General features: G+C 38.5%; 1 protein-coding gene across 1 annotated transcript; it reads left to right on the plus strand.

Moving 5' to 3' along the window:
- The first annotated feature begins 2,395 nt into the window (after positions 1 to 2,395).
- On the plus strand, positions 2,396 to 22,790 carry ARF4 (ADP ribosylation factor 4). The gene is made up of 6 exons (XM_001489867.6): positions 2,396 to 3,690; positions 12,416 to 12,496; positions 12,969 to 13,078; positions 17,603 to 17,674; positions 19,308 to 19,433; positions 21,554 to 22,790. The coding sequence occupies exons 1-6, from the start codon at positions 3,624 to 3,626 to the stop codon at positions 21,638 to 21,640; spliced, it is 543 nt and encodes a 180-aa protein (XP_001489917.1). The 5' UTR covers positions 2,396 to 3,623; the 3' UTR covers positions 21,641 to 22,790.
- Positions 22,791 to 23,489: the final 699 nt, after the last annotated feature.

Genomic DNA, 23,489 nt, shown 5'->3' on the forward strand with positions numbered 1-23,489 from the left:
AGAACTGCCTAGGACAGCACTATTAGGAAATGAGATTAGATCTTTATCCTGTTAATGAATCTAATTACCGTCTTAATTTATCTTTGTTGTGAATTTATAAAACTGTAGCAAAGCAAAAGCAAAATTGGAATATCTGGCCTATGACCAGTGAGGGGAAGAGACAAAGGGGGATTTAAATATTTTTTTTTTTTAAATTGACTTTTCCAGTTTTCTCCATTACAAACAATGCTGTAATGAACATTGTTTGAAGATCTTACAAGTACCACATAGCAAATTTGAGGAAAAATTTTGTTATCATGAATTCCTGGAAGTAGAATTTTTGGATCAAAGAGTATGCACATTGGACAATTTGATAGATCAGTTAAATAAGTTATCTTACATGCACATGATGGAATGCAGCTCTTCAAAAGAATGTGTTAAGGGGCTGGCCTGGTGGCATAGTGGTTAAGTTCACATGTGCTCTGTTTCAGTGGCCCAGGGTTTGTGGGTTCGCATCCCGAGTGCAGTCCTATGCACCGCTCATCAAGCCACACTGTGGTGGCATCCCACATAAAGTATAGGAATATTGGCACAGATGTTAGCTCAGGGAAAATCTTCCTCAAGCAAAAAGAGGAAGATTGGCAACAGATGTTAGCTCAGTGCCAATCTTCCTCACCAAAAGAAAAAAAAGAATGAGTTAAATTTATAAGTACTGATATTTTTAAATGTCCAGGGTATATTATTAAATTGAAAAAGAAGTTGCTTAGTAGGATAAGATCTCATTAACATATATAGAGAGATGTTAGTATTTCACAGAGGAAAATCTGGAATAATCTATGTCAAACAGTGCTTAACTCATTCATCAAATTCAAAGATTATTTTTAAAATTATATAAGTAGTGCATGAATAAGTTCATCTTGTAAAAATAAATTAATACAAATACACAAACACTTGTACTCAAATCTTCAAAGATTTATTCATAAAAGCTCAAAATTTTAAACTCAAAGCCCATCCATTGGTGAATGGATAAAGAAATCATAGTATATCCAAACAATGGAATACTACTCAGCAATAAAAAAAAAGAATGAACTATTGATAAACACTGTAACATGGATGATTCTCAAAATCATTATGCTAGGAGATAGAAGCCACACACAGAAGATTACGTACTGTATGATTCCATTTACATGAAATTTTGGGTAGAGCAAAGCTATAGTGATTAGAAATCAGTAGTTGGCCAGGGGCTGGAGGTCAGGGAAGAGGATGACTACAAAGGAGTATGAGGGAACTTTTGGGGGTAATAGAAATGATTTTTTTTTTAATTGCTTGCTTCTTTTTTTTTTTTAAAGATTGGCACCTGAGCTAACATCTGTTGCCAATCTTTTCTAGGTCCTTTTGGTTGTGCTATGTGGGATGCGGCCTCAGCATGGCTTGACCAGTGGTGCTATGGTCTGCGCCCAGGGTCCGAACTGGAGAAACCCAGGGTACCAAGGTTGAGGGTGGGAACTTAACCGCTCAGCCATGGGGCCTGCCCCAGAAATGATGGATATCATGATTACGGTGTTGGCTACACTCCTGTATAGATTGTTAAAATTCATCAAATTGTACACTTAAAATGGTGGCTTTTATCGCTTGTAAATTATATCTCAATACAGTGGATTTTTAAAAGTACAGGTAGGGGCTAGCCTGGTGGCGCAGCGGTTAAGTGTGCACGTTCTGCTTTGGCGGCCTGGGGTCTGCCGGTTTGGATCCCGGGTGCAGATATGGCACTGCTCATCAAGCCATGCTGTGGTAGGCGTCCCACGTATAAAGCAGAGGAAGATGGGCATGGATGTTAGCTCAGGGCTAGTCTTCCTCAGCAAAAAGAGGAAGATTGGCAGCAGATGTTAGCTCAGGGCTGATCTTCCTCAAAAAAAAAAAAAGTATAGGTAAAGCTCTCTTTTGACTGTCACTTCAAAACGAGTTCCCTTACTCCCTGGGAAGCTCCTCCCTCTACACAGATTAAACAGGTAACCACTAACTACGACTATTGCAGATTGTACTCCAAAGTTCTTGTTCTGCATTTTTACACACACACCAAGGGAAATCTACATTTTTATATTACTTTACAGTAGTCACTATTTAGCTTCTTCTATTAACTGTACATTGCAAATCTTTTCATTAGAATTTATAGTTCTACATCATTCTACCTCCTGATAGTATACCATAGTATGGATATACCAGTTTATCAGGGCTCCCTCTTATTCCAGGAAATACAATGGAATATGAAAACGGACTAATCTTACCTTTCTAGCACTTTCGGGTAAGTGAGGGGGAGGAGGGTTGTCAATAGTAATATTAAATGTGAAATCATACCTACGAAGCGCAGTTACGGTTCTTTGAGCCTTAATTTAGCTAGTCAGGATGTCAATAAAGTATTTTTCACCAGTTAACCTTTAAAGAGAAAATGACATGACTAAGGTAAAGATGGAGGTTGGCGGCGCTACTAATCCTAAGCTGCACCAGCAGTGTGGAGGGAAAAGGTGGGAGGTGGCGAAGATTATGGGGAACTTGCTTTCTTATACCTTTTCTTTTTTTTACAAGAGGTATAGCTTATTTTGTAATCAGGAAAACATTAAGATCAGAAGTATTTCTAAAGTGAGGAAGTGGAAGGAATAAATCTTCTGTGCTGCTTCTGGGAGAGTAGAAGAAAAGCAAGCCTTCGTTGGGGGCTGCACTTCAAAAGCTGCAATAGTCGAAAGTCTCCCAGCTTTGTCGTCTTCACAGGTCAGGGATCTGACAGAGGATTAGACATGTGACCTGGCGTGGAGGTCGAAGGGTGTAGGCCTAGCTGCTTAATAGGTGGCCACAGCCTCTTCGCCTGCACGCTGGCTTTTAACCGCTTATCTCTTGGGAAAGCAGGGCACGCCTGCACCGCCGCGACTAGGGCAAGCGTCCGGCCCGCCGAGTGAAACGCGTCCGTGCGCAGGACCAGGGAAACGCCAACACGCGCTGCGTTTAACATGGGGGCGCCCAAAGGGCGGAAGGAACGGAGGTTCACGGCCTAACCCACAATGCACAGCCCGCCTTTCCGGAAGCAAGGACTACTGCCTCCTGGACGCCTTTACCCTGCGGCAGCGTCCCGCTTTGAGTCTGATTGGAGGTGACGAAGCGAGGCATTGTGGGATTTCGACTGTCTCCCAGTACGCATGCGTTCACTGGCCTCGCCCTACTCCCGAAGCCACGTCCGGGAGGCGGCGGCGGCCAGATACGCACGTCAGCGGAGCTGGCCAATCCCTTCCGTGCGCAGGCGCAGTGGTTCGGGCAGCACCGGAAGCGCAGGGGGATGGGGCAACGGTGACGCGATTCTGTCCGCGTTGGAGGGGCCGGGCCGCCGCCAGTCGCCGCGGCTGCCGCGTGACGTGGCACAGCCGAAGCCTTAACACCGGAGCCGGAGCTGCCGCGCCAGTCGTCCAGCAGGTCCTCGCTCCGTTAATTCCTGTCCCGGAGCTTCGTCTGACGCGCCGGCTAGCGAGCCGCCGCTGCAGCCCTCTCTCCCTAGCTCCTCTCCCCTCTCGCTCACTTAGCCAGGAGCTTGAAAGGAGGCGGCCCGGGGACGTCCCAGACCCCGTCTGCTCCTGCCCATCGCAAGTGCCACTACCGCCATGGGCCTCACGATCTCCTCCCTCTTCTCCCGCCTCTTCGGCAAGAAGCAGATGCGCATTTTGATGGGTGAGTGAGGGACCGAGAGGCGAGGCCAGGCCCCCGTGGGGATCGGGGAAGGCCGGGTGTCTACGCCTGGGGCGGCCTCGGGGCCTGTTTTCTTCTTCGCCCGCTGTGATGGGGGAGGGGCGGCGGGCAGGGGGTCGGGAGGAATTCTTCAGGGGGAACAATGGGGCGAAGGGGGGCTGCCGGCCCGGATCTGTCGAAGAGGCCGGGGACAGGGCCGGGGACAGATCTCCGCCTCCTGGGTTTGGCTTTCTCTCCTTATCTTGTGGAAAGCCGGACGAGACTGGGCGGAGATCTGGGGGAAGCGAACTCCGGGATCTCGCAGAGCCCGGAAGACACTGGCGAGGCTCGTTCTGAGAGCGCGAGCTGGCTCCCGTCTCCCGCGGGTGTGGGCAGCGGGCGGGCGGGAGGAGAGCGGCTGCAGCCTTCCTCCTCCCCCTTTCCCCCCTTTCCGTTCCGGGTGCGCGCTGCACACTCCAATGGTGTGTGAGCGAGCGGTCACCGGGAGCCGGGAGCCGGCTGGGGCAGGAAGTGACCGGCCCAGTGCGGTGGCAAGGGAGCGAGGAAGCGCCTAAGGTTTCGGAGGAGTCCGAGTCCTCCGCGCTCACTTCGCTCAACTTTCCTTCGCGCTGGATTCCGCTTCATGTTTTTTTTTTTTCCCTTATTAATATCCTTGAAAGCTGAGTTTATCATGAGTATGGTTTTTTGGGCCACTCTCAAAAACTAAATGTATTTGGTTTACTCTCTTTGGTTTTCAAACTAATTTTTATTTGGCTGGCTAAGTTTTAATGAAAACAAACTTTTAGAAACTAGTTTTTTTTTATTAAAGCCGATAACAGATTTTCATTAACTGAACATCGTAACGCTTAATTTTAGGGTAGTTTTGTTAAATGATAATCACAGAGATTTTTTTTTAAATTCTTTTGGAAAATAGGCTTAAAAAACCTCCCTGATTTTCAGGGTTGGTTTTGTGCTCAGCTGGGGAAGAAGGGGCTTGTCACTTGGTGATGTAAGCAACCCCTCCCCCATGTACTGTGCGCAGTGCCTACATCACAGCTGAGCTCCGTGGACCTCAATAATGCTAACAGGAGCCCCTCTAATTTTAAACATTGAAACTTGTTGGTTCATTAGTTTATTTTCTAGAGAGTGGGGAGGAGGTTTTATTTTCGAGTTCCACTACCACTGGAAGTTTCCCAAAGCAAAGTTCAGTAATATTTCAAGGTGTATAAAGGTATAGGTTCCTTTTTCACTTACTTGTTATTCTATCTTCTTCACAATTGATGAAACAATTATTAATGATTCATTCACAAGGATAAAATGTTTTCTCTTTCAGAGTTTCTCAGGTTTTATAAATGAGGAAAGAATTTAGGAGGGCAAGCATGTTATTTGAGCTTTAAAGTGGCCGAAAATTGGCAGTTTAAAAAAGAATCTGAAGTCAGTGGGAGGACTTTGGACTGTGGTAAATGAATTTCCAGCCCGTTCCTTAAAAGACATTAACTAGTATGTGGTTGTGTTCCTGGAAATGTAGCATGTTGGCTCTTTTACTTAAGATTTACTGTAAATGAGTTGCTACTTTTCATTTCCTTAGTCTTTTGTGATGGCTGAAAGTTGCAGAGGGAGAAGAGAGGTAGAATTATGCTATAAGCACTTTCCTATATTTACCGTATTAGGGGAACATTTCTCCCCCTACCCCCTCAAAATAATGATTGAAAGAAAACGGAAGAGAAGTATTTATCTTTGTGCATTTGTGCAGGGGATAGAAGTTATGATTTGGAATTATTCTTTTTATGTTAAATGTTTTATTTCTCAAGTTTGCTATTCTTATTTTGCACTTCAATTTCGGGATAATCAGGTTTCCTTGGTTAAAAACACTTCAGTCACACGGTCCACTTTTATAGTAACTCATCAAATGAACTGTAACCATATAAAGGGTATGTCCATAGATAGAGAAAGAGGTGATTTGGAAGTTTGGTAATTCTTAAATTTTTTTTGTCTAGCTTTAGGAGTGACAGCATAAATAATAGGTCACACTCTCTTGCTCTCTCTCTCTCTCTCTTTTTTTTTTTTTGAGGAAGATTGGCCCTGAGCTAACATCTGTGCCAGTCGTCCTCTACTTTGTATGTGAGAGGCTGCCACAGCATGGCTTTCAGAGCAGTTGTGTAGATCTGCGCCTGGTGTGCGAACCCTGAGCCACCCAAGCAGAGCATGGGAACTTAACCACTACACCACCAGGCGGGCCCTAGGTCACTCTTAAGGTGTCTGCCCCCATTCAAATATTAGAATTGCCAGTTGATGATTGTTTTTTCCATATTAATATTCTCTGGCAACTGTGTGTGCTTCCTTTTGCTTCATAAGGCTTAGATAAAATTTATGCCTTCTTGAGTTAGTGACTTTTTCAGACTGTACCATTTTAAAGTGTTCTTAAAAGGTAGCAGTTAGCTAATGAATCTGGTTTGCCAAATTACTGTGGAGGTGTTTTTAATTTTATTCCTATACTGGCTTTCCCAAAAGTTGAAGAAATTTAAAAAGGTGTTTGAAGTTACAGTTTGTGGTTAACTAATTAAAAAATTAAAAACCAACACAATGTGCCATTAATGTCATTTAAACTGTAGATTGACAGAAATTCTGTAGTAGGGTCTTTTAAAGAAGAAATCACTCATGTCAATGTTATTATTGTGCTTAAGTTCAAAGACAATCAGTTTTCACCTTAGTTTCTCATGCAGCCCTCTTTTATCCTATTTTAAATCTGATCTCTGTATCTTGATCCATGATAAGATATAATTTTGGTAAATGACTCCCCAAATTTTGTTTATATCTGAAATCACTAATGTATTCTGTAGAGGAATTATTAATTCCACTTTCTTTGAACTTGCAGGTTCTTTCCTGTTGCAAAGCTGAAAAAGCATTGCTTTCTAACTGATTGCGAGTACTAGTTATAGTTCTATATTGCCTTATATGTGACTGTGGTTTTTTGGGACCAGAGTAGTTCAGGAGAAAGGATACTTCATTTGCCAATTTGAAAAATATTATCAGTGTTTTAAATGAGGCTTTAAGCTAGAGTGGCATTTCATACTTTCCATACATTTTCCCTAGCATATTTGGTTAATTCATTTATTATGTAATTTTAAGTGTTTTGTCCTGATTCTAAAAATAGTATGTAATTTTTGTTAAATTTAGAAAACACAAAAAAGAATGAAGTGATAATTACCTGTAATTCCACCATTCCACTGTTATTAATATTTGTTATACTTACTCTCAGCCTTTTAAGAGAAGGCTTTTGTCCCTCCAAAATTTTACTTGTGATAATATAGTTTTGTTCTTTTGTTTGTTTGTTTTGCTGAGGAAAAGTAGCTCTGAGCTAACATCTGTTCCCAGTCTTCCTCTACTTTATATGTGGGTTGCTGCCACAGCTTGGCTGCCAACGAGTGGTGTAGGTCCACACCTGGGAACTGAACCTGGGCTGCTGAAGTGGAACACGCTGAACTCAACCTCTAGGCCACAGGGTCAGCCCCTAAGGGTTTTTTTTAATTAAGAAAAAAATTACATGGGGGCCAGCCTGGTGGTGTAGTGATTAGGTTTGTGTGCTCTACTTTGGTGGCCCAGGATTCACAAGTTCAAATCCCAGGTGTGGACCTACAACACCGCTCATCAAGCCATGCTGTGGTGCTGTCCCACATACAAAATAGAGGAAGATTGGCACAGGTGTTAGCTTAGGGCCAATCTTCCTCACCAAAAAAGAAAAAAGAAATTCACGTAATCCCAATTTAGTCGTTTTTAATATATTCACAAAGCTGTGTAGCCATCACCACTCTCTAAATTCTAGAACATTTTTTTCAGCTGAGAACAAAACCCCATATCCATTAGCAATCACTATCCCCTCAGACCCCCCCATTGCAACTGCTCATCTACTTTCTGTTTCCATGAGTTTGTCTATTCAGGATATTTCATATAATGAATTCATACAATACGTGGCCTTTAGTGTCTAGCTTCTTTCACGTAGCGTAATGTTTTCAAGGTTCATCCATATTATAGCATGTATCAGTACTTCATTTTTATGGCTGAATAGTAATCCCATTCTTAGGATATACCACGTTTTGTTTATTCATTCATCAGTTCATGGAAATGTGGTTGTTTCCACTTTTGGCTCTTAGGAAAAATGCTCCTGTGAACATTTGTGAACCAGTTTTTGTGTGGGCATATGTATTTAATTCTCTTGCATAAATAAATACTTAGTAGTGGGATTGTTGGGTCATATATTAGCTATGTTTAACATTTTGAGGAGCTGATAAACTGTTCCAAAGCAACTATACCATTTTACATTGCTACCAGCTATGTATGAGGGATCTAATTTCTCCATGAGACCTAGGGTTTTGAATATCTGTCATACTCCTCTGATTCTGGGGACATTTCTGAACTTCAAATGCTGTACCTGAAAAATGAAGGGTTATTGTGAAGATTAAATTAGAAAAATGTATGGAATCACTTAGTATTATCTTTGGAACACAGTAAGCACTCAACTTTAAATTATTTTTAAATTACCCTGGGAGCTGGCCCCCTGGCATGGTGGTTAAGTTTGGCATGCTCTGCTTCGGTGGCCTGGGTTTGTGGGTTCAGATCCTGGGCATGGACCTAGACTGCTCATCAGCCATACTGTGTTGGCAACCCGTATATAAAGTAGAGGAAGATTGGCACAGATTAGCTCAGGGCTGATCTTCCTCAAGCAGAATAGATGAAGATTGGCAGCAGATGTTGGCTCAGGGCTAATCTTTCTCAGCAAAAAAAATTATTATGAAGTTGTATTTCAGGCTTTCTTGTAGAAAATTTAAAAGATAAAGGAAAACAAGAAGAAAAATATCCTCTGAAGGTTTACCCATCTAAAAGGATACTTTTTTCCCGTAGTCTTTTTTGTTTCTGCATTTGTTTTTTCTCCAAGTTGAAATAATTGGAATCTGGCTTGTTTAACTTAAGATGTAAAGATTTCTTGCTGCCGTATTTTGGTAGACATACTTTTCAATGTTCGGCAAAGATTTTTGGGATCGTTTTGGTGCTAACACTTTGGTCAAAGTGCAGATCCAGTAAAGGAGAACAAGTAATTCCAGTATATCTTTGAATACAATGGCTTGTTTATGGGAGTGAAAGGGAGGGAGGACATTACTGCACTGTACAGATTAGAGTCTTATCTTGGCCAGTTGAGAATTGGTTATAGTTTCATTTTGTGGAGAAATCTCATTGCCAGATATTGCAACATTAAGGAAATGCATACTTAAGAAATGACTAAAGTGGCACGAAATTGTTAAGCCAACACAGGTTTGAGTAAAGAACTATCTAAAGAGTTTTAAGTGATGGTATACATTATTTTGTGCGTCTTAAATCTCATAATAGAAATACCTTTAAAAAAAAACTTCTGGTTTGCATTTATACAGCACTATTATTTTGGGTGCAACTCAAAAGATATCTTCGTAATTTTTAGAATTTTGTATGTGGCTGTGAGCCAATTAACTGTTTTCTTAGAATTTTCATTTTAAAAGTAATTTGTGGATGCTTAGAAAACCTATGGCTGCATTATTTTGTCAATGCTTTCTTCTTCTCTCTTTTTTTTTTTTCCAATAAAAGTAAGTATATAAAATATATTCAGGGGCTGGCCCGGTGGCACAGCGGTTAAGTGCGCATGTTCTGCTTCAGTGGCCTGGGGTTCGCCGGTTTGAATCCTGGGTGCGGACATGGCACCGCTTGGCACGCCATGCTGTGGTAGGCGTCCCACATAGAAAGTAGAGGAAGATGGGCACGGATGTTAGCTCAGGGCCAGTCTTCCTCAGCAAAAAGAGGAGGATTGGCAGCAGTTAGCTCAGGGCTAATCTCCCCCACCCAAAAAATAAATAAATAAAAGGATAAAATATATTCAAGGCTCTTAAGTGATTGTCTTTCTGATAGATAGGTGAGGAGGTGTAGCCAGCCCAACATTGTAATAAAGGAAATGGTGCTACTTGGGAAGTTTTTTCTTTTTTAATAGAAGTAACATTTATTGTGTTAAAAAAAAATCCTAACGATATAGAAGTAGAAGAATATTAATTCTGTGTACAAATTTAAAACTTTAATTAAAAGAAAAATTGGATTACCTATATTCTTTTTTATAACTTGGCATGTGAGTAGTTGTATAATCATAATTTGTCCTGGATTTCTTCCATCCTTGTTAATATTTTTGGATTTACATTATGTTTAAATGGTGGTATGAGGTACAGTTGGAGCTCCAGTGAGGACTTTCATATGCCATAGTTCTCCAGACCTAACTCTGGTGTTTTCTCTTTTCTTTTTTTTTTTTTTTTTTGAGGAAGATTAGCCCTGAGCTAACTACTGCCAGTCCTCCTCTTTTCGCTGAGGAAGCCTGGCCCTGAGCTAACATCCGTGCCCATCTTCCTCTACTTTCTATGTGGGTTGCCTACCACAGCATGGCGTGCCAAGCAGTGCCATGTCCGCACCCGGGATCCGAACTAGCAAACCCCGGGCCGCCGAGAAGCGGAACGTGCGAACTTAACTGCTGCGCCACCCGGCCGGCCCCTCTGGTGTTTTTTCTAATCAACACCTCAGTTTCTGTTCCTCTGACTTGAGCTTAATTGTACTTGGATTTAGTTAAAGCTGAGTTTTGCTTTATTTTAAAATTTGATCAAAATCACCTGAGGAGGACTTATGTTCTCAAGAGACTTAGCTTTTTCAAACAATGAAAAGATCATATCGTTCATCCCTGTTTTCCGTATTTTTACTGAAGATGCCAAACTTTAAGGTTCCTACTTTTGTTTCTTTGTCTATTTTTTAGAATTATGTTTTCTGATCTTTTTTTTTCTTTGAGGAAGATTGGCTCTGTGCTAATGTCTGTGCCCATCTTCCTCTATTTTATATGTGGGATGCCTGCCACAGCATGGCTTGCTGAATGGTGCCTAGGTACGTGACCAGGATCCAAACTGGTGAGCCCCAGGCTGCTGAAGTGGAGCACGCAAACCTAATCTCTATGCCTCTGGGCCATCTCCTGTTTTCTGATCTTTTTAATATTGTTCCATACTCAAAAAATGAAACACTTCCTTGTAACAGTTGGTTTTTCTTATGCCCATGGGTGAGGGTTTAGAGTGGGCTTCTGACTCTGACTACTAAATGTCATAGTTTTTTTGGAAGAATCAACCTGAATCCCAGTATGAAGAAGTGGGGCACAGAATTCGATTAGAGGACACAGGAATAAGAAGGCATAAAATGCCCGCGTTTCCAGAGAGATCTTCAAGCTACCTTTTTAGGGTACAGAGCAGAAATGGGTAAAAGGAGTCTGAATTGTCTGTGGCCTTTAGTTCTGTCTTGGACTAACTGATAAAAGTTAAACTTCTTTGCATAGGAATGTAAATTAGATAAGTGAGGTGATTTTGTTTTTGTTTTTTGTTTTTTTAAACTTGATAGATTTGGTTTTATGTGCCAAGTCATGCTTTGATTTAAATAGTAAAAAGGCATCCTTGCTGAAATCAATACTCAGTTGAATTGATTTCAAAATCTGTGATAGCATAAATCCAGGTGGCCAAATGTGATGTCCTTAAAATGGTGTTACATTCAATGGCATTATTAGATATTGACCTTCCATTTATGAAGGCTTTAGCAAACAATATAGAATATGCAGGTTTTGAGAGGTTCATACTTAAAATAAGTGTTTAATTTGCTTTTTGCTGTAATAAAAGAGGTATACCTTCTTGTTCTAGTATGGATTTTTTCCAAAAACAGGCACATTCCTCCCTACTTGTATCTGCTTCAAAGGAATCATTTTAAGAATTTAGACATTACTGACATTGGAGATGAATATGATAGGGCCATTTTTACAGCCCCAATTAACCACTCTTTTGTTCTCATTTCTGCACAGTTGATGTTGGAATGGATTTAGGTAGGGGTAAAATTGGCCTCACCTCCCTTGCTATATCATGTGACTAGGGCATAGTTATATATCCCCCCCTAAGCATCAGGACTTTTTACCCAAAATTTGCTCTTTATGTAAAAGGAATTTGAGTTTATGAATCTTAAAGATAATTCTTTACTCACTTGTTCTTATGTGTTCTGTGATCGAACTTCTTTTTCTTTTTTTGCTGAGGGAGATTCGCCCAGAGCTAAACATCTATGCCAGTCTTCCTCTGTTTTTTGGTGTGTGGGCCACCAGCACAGAATGGCTGCTAACAGAGCAGTGTAGGTCTGCACCTGGGAGCCAAATCTGGGCTGCCACATCAGAGCACGCTGAACTTAACCACTAGGCCACCAGGGCTGGCCCTGTGATTGAACTTATAATTTGTGTTTTTAAAAATGGTAGTACTTCATAGAATTAATAAGAATTTAGGTTGGAAGAGATCTTAGATTATTTGAGGCAGTCCTCTTATTTTGTAGTTAATTTCTTTGGCCTCAGTTTCCTAAAGTGAATTGTTTAAAGGCACTTGACTAGTTGGTGGCAGAACACATCTAGAGATTACAGCCTGACTAAGCCGGATACTCTCTTCTTTTCACTATACCTGCTGTCTCTAGGTGTAGAAAGAAAAATGGAAAGGTTTTCTATAGAAAATGTTGCTTTTGGGAATCAGAAATGAGGTAATTTCATTTCTAACTCGTTTGTGCTTTGACCAGTGAACTTTTGCTTTCAAACTATAAATTTGTTGTAAAATTATTCCTTAGTGTGTGCTTTGGGTCTAGATTTAAAAGCTTTAATGTCTCTTTCTAGTTGGATTGGATGCTGCTGGCAAGACGACCATTCTGTATAAACTGAAGTTAGGGGAGATAGTCACCACCATTCCTACCATTGGTAAGAATTTTACTGATGACTTTAATTGATATCATAATATATTGTAAAGTGAAATTGAACACAGTTTAATTTTGAAAGTCTCCTTTTCTTTTTTTAAGGCTTTTTTAAAGAGCAGTTTTAGGTTCACAGAAAAATTGAGAGGAAACAGAGATTTCCCACCAGCCCCCTGCCCCTACACATGCATAGCTTCTTCTCCCGTTATCAGTGTCACTCACTAGAGTGGTACCTTTGTTACGATTGATGAACCTACATTGACATAATCACCCAAAGTCCATAGTTTACCTTAGGGTTCGCTGTTGCTGTTGTACATTCTTTGGGTTTGGACAAATGTGCAATGACATGGATCCATCATTATAATATCTTAAGTTTGTTTATCTAGTAAGACTTTAAAAAAACAGTTCTGAGAGAATTGTATAAGAAAGACGTTTATTTTCTTAATGACATTATGCACAACTTTTTTTTTTCTTTGTAGGTTTTAATGTGGAAACAGTAGAATATAAAAACATTTGTTTCACAGTATGGGATGTTGGTGGTCAAGATAAAATCAGGCCTCTCTGGAGGCATTACTTCCAAAATACCCAGGTAAGCCATGCCATACATTTTTATAACTTTCCTTTATATGTTTCATACTCTGAAGTTTATCATCATCTACTGTTTAACTGGGTGTGTTGGTGTTTACTGTATGAGTTGGCATTCTTATCACTACTTCCATATTCTTCAGTGGACTCTCTCACTTCTGCCTCTGAAGGCTAAATTACCTAGGATGGAAGAGTTACATAGCCATCATAGTAATACTTTAGAAGATTGGGTGCAGGTGGAGGTGGTTCTCAAGATTGAATTAGATGTTTCATCAGTAGTTCTATTGGTTTCATTCTTAGCTTAGAAAATAAGATCTGTATAACTTTCTGTCTTTGTAGGTTTTAATGAATATAAGAAAATTAACAGTCCTTCATTTTGCCCAGTTAAGTGTTTACTTTATTAAAATACATTAAGAAAAAAATATTGAAGTAGATCTGCTTTGTTGATTTGTAAATTTTTAAAATATTATCGTGCAATATATATAATACCGGCATGGAAGAGACTTTAGTGATCTTGTAGAGCAAGAGTTCTCAAATCTGGCTGCACGTTAGAATCACCTGGGAAGCTTTAAAAATCCCAAAGTCCTGATCAGAACCCCAGACCACTTGAAGCAGAATCTTTGGGCATATAAACTAGGCTTCAGTAGTGCTTCTCAAACTTTAATATGCATATGAATCACCTGGGTATTTGTTAAACTATAGATAATTCAGTAGGCCTAGCTGAGTAAGGTCTGAGATCCTGCACTTCTGGCAAGTTGTCAGGTTGTGGTGCTGATGCTGCTGGTTCGGGACCTTACTTTGAGAAGCAAGGTTCTAGTACCATGTTTTTCAACACCAGCATTGTTGACATTCCGGGCTGAATATTTCTTTCCTGTTGGGTGAGGGGAGGGCTTTTGTTTACATTGTAGGATGTTTAGCAGCATCCTTGGCCTCTACCCCCCAAATGCCAGAAGCAAGCTACCCCCTCAACCCTGTTGCAACAATCACAATGTCTCCACATATTAGAAGATGTCCACTGGAGACAAAATTGCTCTGTCTCGAGAACGAGTGCTCTAGTCTAACTCTTATATATGAAGAAACTGAAGCTTGGAATGACTAGGAGAGCTGGTTCTTCTCCTCCATTTCTGTTTAACCTGATTCCAACTTAGTTGTGTTTTCTACCACGTGAGCGGTTTCTCATCAGTTTTTGTTTACTACTGGAGTAGATAAATTTTTTTTCTTAAGTAATGTGTGATATTACAAACATTTCAGGGGGCTGGCCCCGTGCCCGAGTGGTTAAGTTTGTGTGCTCCGCTGCGGCTGCCCAGGGTTTCGTCAGTTTGGATCCTGGGTGTGGACATGGCACCGCTCATCAGGCCACCTTGAGGCAGCGTCCTACATTCCACAACTAGAAGGACCCAAAACTAATAAAATATACAACTGTGTGCTGGGGGGATTTGGGGAGGAAAAAAGCAGAAAAAAGAAGATTGGCAACAGTTGTTAGCTCAGGTGCCAATCTTAAAAAAAAAAAAAAATTTCATATGTTTAAGATTTGCAGATGTCATTCTTGGTCTCCAATTATTATAACATTATATACAAGTGAGGTATATTTGTATGGCAATGAATACCCTAGCTGAGTGCTTGGAACAACCAGATTTAAGTAGTATGTCGGGGGCCGGCCCGGTGGCGCAGCGGTTAAGTGCGCACGTTCCGCTTCTTGGCAGCCCGAGGTTTGCCGGTTTGGGTCCCGGGTGCAGACGTGGCACCGCTTGGCAAAAGCCATGCTGTTGGAGGTGTCCCACGTATAAAGTAGAGGAAGATGGGCACAGATTTTAGCTCAGGGCCAGTCTTCCTCAGTAAAAAGAGAAGGATTGGCAATAGTTAGCTCACGGCTAATCTTCCTTAAAAAAGAAAAAAAATTAAGTAGTATGTCATGTTAAGTAAGTGGCATGCTTTTTTATTAAAAATTAGAATATTTCTGTTCATTAGCATAGCTGTGATAGAAAAGATGATATGAGTAACATGCTTTAAAAAACTTTATTATGGAAATTTGCATATATACACAAAAGTAGAATAGCATAATAAACTTGTACATATCTGTTACGGAACTTCAGTTATTAGGATATGGCCAGTATTGTTTAATTAATACTCCTGTCTCATGTACTTCACCTTTTAGGTTTATTTTAAAGTAAGTCATAGTCATTTCATTTAGGAAACATACTTTTGAAGTATATCTAGGTATGAAGTAAACCTTTGCTAATCTTAAGCTTTATAATTTTTGACCAAGAGTAACACTGGTCTTATCCTTAGGTTTGTTTAGAGTGCTTTGTAATTTACTTTGAGTTCTTGAGATTATGCCCATTCCTGGCCTCTGTGGATCACCTTAGAGTCAAAATTCCAACTTCTTCCTAAAGAGCTCATGCCTGCTGGCAAAAGCTTTATGTTACGTGGTGTAATCCCAGCCAAGCTCTTATAGCTAGCTGGTCAGTTCTTTTAGCTATAAAATTTAAAAGAAACTAAGTATGCCATTTAACCATGTTTCTTACTTATATTAACAATCCTGGACACAATGCATATTGTAGTAAATTCTTCTTCCCTCATTAGGTAATTCCAGTTATTTTGCTGTTTTACATAATTAAGTAAATATTTGGCCTTTACTCTTTTCTTATAATAATAGCCAGGCTTATCTTTGGAATCCTAGCTTTTCTACACTCTTTATTCTAGGCCATCCCAGGAAATGCATAATGTAGAATTTTTCTTTTGGAGGAAGATTAGCCCTGAGCTAACTACTGCCAATCCTCCTCTTTTTGCTGAGGAAGACTGGCCCTGAGCTAACATCCGTGCCCATCTTCCTCTCCTTTATACGTGGGATGCCTACCACAACATGGCTTTTGCCAAGTGGTGCCATGTCCACACCCGGGATCCGAACTGGTGAACCCTGAGTGCCTGAGAAGCGGAATGTGCAAACTTAACCGCTGCACCACCAGGCTGGCCGCCATAATGTAGAATTTATTCCTAAAATAAATCTCCCACTCAATAATGTTACTCTGGGACTGATAGCATTCTTTTTACATTTTAAAACAATAAAAATGAATTGTTAGTCCAAATAAAGTTAGATCCCTTTTAGAGGCATTACCTCTTCTAAAGGGGTACATCTAAAAAGGAATAGCCTTGGAATAGGAGGGAAAAGAGGATACAGCATTTGCTCAATGCCTGTGATAAGCCAAGCACAATGCTAGATTCTTTTATACCTCTGTGATTACATTTAATCTTTAATAAGCTCATAAAAAGTTGGTGGTATTTTTTATTTTATAGAAGAGGAGGCATGTTCAAGGATTAGGTAATTTATGTAACTAATAAGTAGTCCTAAGATGTGAATTTGGATATCTTTCCACTATGCGATACTGGCCATCCTAGCACCAAAAATTTTTTTCAAAGGTTGGGATGTTTCAAACGATGATTTCCAGTAGAGATAAAGGAAATAGGTTCGAAATTTGCTAAACCAAGGGAAGTTATGTCATTTAATGACTGTAGCCTAAAATAAGTGTTAGGTACCCTGCTAAGGTCAGTGCTGTGGTAATACTAAGGGGTAAATACAAAATGGTGCAGCTCTTTGCCTTCAGCGGTTTTAATTTAGTTAGTTGTATAAATAAGTAATAGTGTAAGAGTTTGTGATAAAGTGACAAATGATCAAAAATACTTCAGTGGTCAGGGTTGTGAGGAGAATAATATTTAGTCACTTTAGTATTAATAGGAATAGATTTTAGCAAAGTTTATAAAATTAATCTGCCCTCTCTTGCCAATTGAAAGTTCTACTTTCCCCTTTGAAAGTTTTTAGAAAAGTCTTAATTCAACTAATTCCTCCCCAATTCCATTTCTTTTGTAGAATAGAATTCTAATATTTGTGAATATCTTTAAGAATGGTTACTACCTTCCTTTTTGTTAAGAATTTTTTATTTGATCAAGTCAACCTTGAATTTTTCTTGATAAATTTTGCTTAAGACTTCCTTCCCCTGATTTTAGAGTTGGCAGTCAGCATTCTGGAGCAAGGCTGTCTTTTCCAGATGAAGCATATAAAAACTACTGTAGTATGGCCCCTCCTTCTTTTTATTTTTTTATGCTTTGTGCATAGCTTTGACTGAATAGCTAATTTAGTTAGTAAATTCATGAATCTTGAGGATCTTTGCTTTATTCTTTTTCCTTTTGTCCCCATTTTGTGACTCGTTACTTACACTTATCTGCACTTAGACATGCAAGGGCAGAGGGAATGAGAAAGAGATAAAATTTGTTCTTAGCGTAGTTGAGAAAAGTGATCAGTTGGTTAAGAGTAAATTTTTTTTTTAATTTGAAATAACATTGATAAATTACAGTCACAAATAGTGCCTCAGATCTGTTTTTGGTACTTAGAGCCCTGTTTTCTATTTTTTTTAGTAAGGAGACATTTTCTTTCTAAGATTTAACTCTTGATATGGTTTTGCTGCCTATACCTGTGTTTCATATTTAGTGTGTCCTTTAACTGTTATCATTTATTTAAGCAATTTTTCCCCAGGGTCTTATTTTTGTGGTAGATAGCAATGATCGTGAAAGAATTCAGGAAGGAGCAGAAGAGCTGCAGAAAATGGTAAGAATATGTTGAAAATGTATCCTTTCCAAGATGTGTTTTTCTGGGTGACAGTGGTAGTGTTAGTGGCTGGTACATTTTAACTGTGATTAGATTATACAAATGAACTTTTTGGAGTTGGAACCTTGAGGAACTATCATCACAGGTTCTTAAGAATGCTCCTAAAAATCACTTGTAGTGCTTTTTAAAAAGCTCACAGGAGAGTAGCTACTTCAGTAAGTTGGGAGGAAGGCCCAGCTTGATTTTAGAATGCTCTTTGGGTGATTCTGATGCATATCTCTGGTTGAGGATGTTTGTATTAGTCCGGTCTTTTATTTTGTAGATATAAAATCTATAGTTTTGAAACTTTTGTGACGTAGGAATCCTGGCTCAAATCTCTTGTTCCCAAGGTTATCGGGTTCCGTTTTCTCTATGCTGTGCCTGTAATATATACTTTGAAATGTTTTGTGATAGCAACCATGATAAAGAATGCCACCTGAAGGTAGTAGCATTTGGGTTGATGGTCGCATTTTGGTCTTCCCATATGTTGGATTAATGTTTTCATATATTCATATTGTTAAAAATACTGAGGGGGAAAGTTGTTGAGCAACCTTGCCATGGTTTCAGATATTTACTGAAGTGAGATCTTCTCCTTCATTGCTCCTAGGACTGGAGAGCAGTTTGTAAAACCATTGTGCCAGTGTATGAGTAATGAAGTCACTGGAGGTTTTTTGTCTAACAAGTTAAATATCATCCTTTCTACTCCTTTGTAAACAGCTTCATTGAGATATAATTCACATACCATAAACTTCACTATTTAAAATGTATAAATCAAGGGTTTTCAGTATACAATATTGTACAACCATTACCACAGTCTAATTTTAGAACATTTTCATCACCTCAAAAAGAAATCGTAGAACCATTAGTATTCATTTGCCATTACTTCCCCAACTCCAGCCCACAGCCCTAACAACCACTTACCTACTTTCTGTCTCTATACACATGCCTATTTGGACATTCATATAAATGGAGTCATGCAGTATGTGGTGTTTTTTTCACTTTTTGTTACTTTTCACTTAGTGTTCATTTTCCAGATTCGTCCATGTTGTGTCATGTATCAGTACTTAATTCCTACTGGCTTCTGCTCTTGGTAGTATTCTTGTATTTTTCATGATACTGCTGATGCCCTAATCATTTCATTGTTGTCCTGCTGTAGTCTTGTCCAGCTGGCTGGAAAGGATAAAAGTCCAAAAAGAATCATCATCTAAATACTTTTACTACTAAGTACCATAGATCTTGCCATAAGTATTTATTCCCATATGTGTTTGTTATCCTTGCCAGTCCTAACCGTCAATGAATGATCATGCAGGCTGAATGAATGACTTGCCTTAATGGAGTAGAGGATGTTTGGCTTGAAAAACAGTTTTGCATTACTTGAAGGCATGTGATTATTTGCTTTGGATTTAAAAATTGATGGATATGAGATTTAAGTTGTAAGAGTACCAGAACTTCATGTAGAGAAATGGGTTTGATATTTAATAATGTACTTAATGTTGAGTAAATGATATATATAGGAAGCCAATGTTTTACATAATTTGTTAGAATAATTGGATTCCAGTTTGGTAGTTGTTAATGTCTTAGTTTTTATTTCCAGCTTCAGGAAGATGAGTTGAGAGATGCAGTGTTACTGCTTTTTGCAAACAAACAGGATCTGCCAAATGCTATGGCTATCAGTGAAATGACAGATAAATTAGGTCTTCAGTCTCTTCGTAACAGAACAGTAAGTATTTGGAGGTTCAGATTAACCTCCTTACTCTTAGAATTTTAGGATAATTGTTTAAGCTTGTATTCAGTTTAAATATTTATTAACCAGTTGTCTCCATTTAACAGAGGATGTGCACATCATATAAAAAAATACAGTAATATATTCTTGCTTATACAAACATGAGCCCTTTCAGGCTTTATTTCATACCTTTATAAATGTATTCAATTTTACTTCAAAGTGTGTTGATATCGTCTCTATTTTAAAACTTTAAAAATATATCCTTTAAAAATCCAAAGGTTTAAATATCTATTTCATTTGATTTTTGTTAACTTTGTTCTCAAAATGTTTAGTATTGATAAAGATGTGGAAAACTACCATATGAGAATTGTAATATCTAAAGATTATTAATATTCTTACTTTTAAACCTTTTAGGTAGCTCTGCAGCAAATGTTTTGTAATTTGGTTTCCTTATTAAAACACCAATATTTAGCTGCCATATTTTAGATAATATTGTTTTCTATTGTTTACATGTTAACACCAAAAGCTTGTGGAGGGACCTATAATTATGGTATCAAACAAATTTTTTTTCAAATTTATTTTTTTGAGGAAAAGTAGCCCTGAGCTAACATCTACCCCCAATCCTTCTTTTTTTATTGAGGAAGATAGGCCCTGAGCTAACATCTGTGGCCATCTTCCTCTATTTTATATGTGAGACGCCTAGCACAGCACGGCTTGATAAGCAGTGCATAGGTCCGTGTCCAGGATTCAAACCGGAGTGCCCTGGGCTGCCAAAGCAGAGTGTGTAAACTTAACTGCTGTGCCGCTGGACTGGCCCTTAAACAAAATTTCAATTTAAAGTTATAAGAAATATTATACTTGTGCTCCAGTAGCTTATCATTTTAAATCAGTGATTTAAATATTGGCAAACACAATATACTGTTTTATATATGAAGAGGTATTATAAAGTATTAGTATGGCTTGTGCTTTACAAGTTTTTCACTAACTTGTCAACAAGGCAAATACTGTATTGTGGCATTAACTATGTAGACTGTTTGAGATGTCCCAGGACAATTTAAATAAGGTAAACTGTGAATGATACCAGTTTTCAATGCTGTGAAGATATGAATTCATGCTTTTTGGCAGCCTTCTAGATTACTGGGGTGTTTGGTATTCAAATAATAATTTGGCAGCATGGTATACTTGCAGTGGCCTTGCAACATTTAAAGCAAGGTCTTCCTACTAAGGCAAAGTACAACTGGTCAATAAAGAAAATTAATAAGAATAAGCTGTCCCTTAAAGGTAATTAAATTGCTTTCTAGGTCTTTTTCTTGGTACTTGTAACTTTTCATGGCATTTCATACAGTTACTGAAGATAAGAATCATTACCATTTTAAAAAGTGGAACATTTTGGGGCTGGCCTTGTGGCCTGGTAGTTAAGTTTGGCACGCTCTGCTTCAGTGGCCTGGGTTTAGTTCCCAGGTGTGGACCTACACCACTCGTTGGCAGCCATGCTGTGGTGGTGACCTACATACAAAATAGAGGAAGATTGACACGATGTTGGCTCAGGGCAAATCTTCCTCACTAAAAAAAGTGGAACTTTTTTTAATGCATGAGACTAAAGATAGTAAAATTATCTGAAAAGCTTGCCTTTAATCAGCAATCCCTGCTCTTTCAAAATTTTGCCTCTTCTACTCTGAACTTATTTTTATGGGAAACGAGGGTTATTAGGACCAGGGGGGTAGTTTATTAGTTGCCATGAATGTTCTTTTCAGATTAAATAGTGGTTAGTTGATTAAATCGAATCAATGAGTTGGAGTAGCTTTAAATATGAGAGGAGTTTTGTGAGAAGCAAGGGGTATGAAAACACTCCCAATCTGTACACTTACTGAGATCATTAAATATAAAACTAATGATTTGTGAGATGTAATACTTTAACACATTTATTTATGCTTAAGGTTGTATATATATATTTTTTGTTTCCTTTTTTCCTATACATTTATGGTAACTGTGGACTAAGTAATACCCCTGGGCAATTGGGAGAAAATATTTAGTTTATTTATTAAGAAATTTTAAACATTGTCGTTATACATAGTCTTATGTTAATCAAGTAATTTTGTGTTGTCCTTTCTTTACAGTGGTATGTTCAAGCCACTTGTGCTACACAAGGAACTGGTCTGTATGAGGGACTTGACTGGCTGTCAAATGAGCTTTCAAAACGTTAAATGAAACTGGATTCTCTAACCAAGGACATGTTTGATAGAATTGGTCTAGGCTTGTTACCACAAAATTAGTTTGCATCTTGGTTATTAAACAGTATCTGGGACTGGTTTGGGCAGAATATTACAGCGTTTCAACTTATTTTGTTGCCAATTATTGTTTACCAAGTATAATGTTGCTGTTTAGCAATATGCTTGGTTTTAAAGAAATTGTCCTGAACTTGGGAAAAAAAGTGTCCTCTTAATTTTACTTCCCTTAAGCCTAAATGCCTGGACATAGCTATTGTGACACCTTTAAATAAATCTGTTTTGAATGTTTTTTGAGCCCACAACAAATAATGTTTTAAAGTTATCCCCTTGCTACTTTACTGATACCTTTATCATTCCTGGGACAGTCTGCTGATTTTAAAACATGTAGCATTCCATTTGTATTTATTTTTCTCCCTTGCCAAAAAGATTTTCTAGTACTGCTTGAACCAGCCAGGGAAATGCTCCAAAACACTATTCAGATCTCTTGCACTGAGGAACTTATTTTTTTCCCCCATTATTGACTCTGGCTTCCATCAGCCAAGCTTACCTTGGTGTGGTTTGGATTTGATAGCTAATTAGTTTTGTGCTGGTTGCGAAGAGTTCATATTGAGATAATTTTTAATATTCAGCAGATTGTCTTCCTTTATATTATATCTTTTTTATGTTGCATGTTGCTTTTGGTATCAGCCTGACTCTTTGCCCAGTATATGATAGTTCTGCTGATGTTTTATTGTTTATTGGTGAACATATCTTCATTAAGAGTTTTTGGAAAACTCATCAAACTCAGTAAGTTTTCTTCATAATCCATTTGGAATTATTCCTAATAAAATGATAAAATATGTAATTGTGTGTGTTCTTATTGAGTCTTGAAAATGTTTGAAATAGATTTTCCTATTTAGCAAAGCTGATTTACATATTTTACATACTGTGAACAATAATGCAGATCCCAGAGAGTTTACTAATTGTTTAAATTGGAAATAAAATATGGGTTGCTGTCATGTGTATAACAAAGTGGGGTGCAACTTCAAAAATTTAGTTTTCTTCGATAAAATACCATTTTGATGCTGTACATTTCTAAAGTCAGATCAAGAGTAAAAAGCTGTAATAAAATGAATTGCCCAAAAAATATGTATGCATGTGTTTGTTTCACAGCTAATGGTAGTTTAAAAAAAAAGAAATTCAGGTGCTGTTTGCATGGCAGAATATAGACTGATGTGCTCTCCTACGTAGAAGAATAAAATTCACAAGTACTTTTCTTTTTAGTTTCACAAATTTCAGAACTTCTGCTGAAAGCTGCAGGTGACTAATTCTCAGTAAGGCAGTAAAGGTATATACCTCATGAATTATATCTATTAAGTTATTAGAGACTCAGCTGGACAGTCTTATGAGTATCTTAGTTTTTGTCTATAATGTTTTATGTATTTTATAAACCTTGCTTTTTTATGATTCTTAATTGCTTGTATGCATTGAGATAAATTTGTGGATTAAAATTTTCAAAACTAGATAATGCTTTTAAAATAAGGGACGTTTTTGAATTGTAAAAACAGACACTACTGGATCAAGTGAAAGGAAATTGGAATTAAGTAGTTGATGATTGTCAAACAGGTTACTAAACAGGTGTGTTTAACTTGTGTCATTTGAGGTCAGTGTACCTTTCCTCGCCCACTGGATGAATTCTCCTTTCTTCCCTTCAAATAAGAAAGGTCTCACTTCTTGTTGGATAAAACTAAGATACGGCATAGTATGTGTGGTTTTTATGGGGTTCAACTAGGAGATATAAGACTTCAGTAGGTTCAGTGTTAGGATCCTAGTTAAATTACCACTA

Source organism: Equus caballus, chromosome 16, assembly GCF_041296265.1.
Source record: "Equus caballus isolate H_3958 breed thoroughbred chromosome 16, TB-T2T, whole genome shotgun sequence".
In the NCBI taxonomy this organism is placed as follows: domain Eukaryota; kingdom Metazoa; phylum Chordata; class Mammalia; order Perissodactyla; family Equidae; genus Equus; species Equus caballus.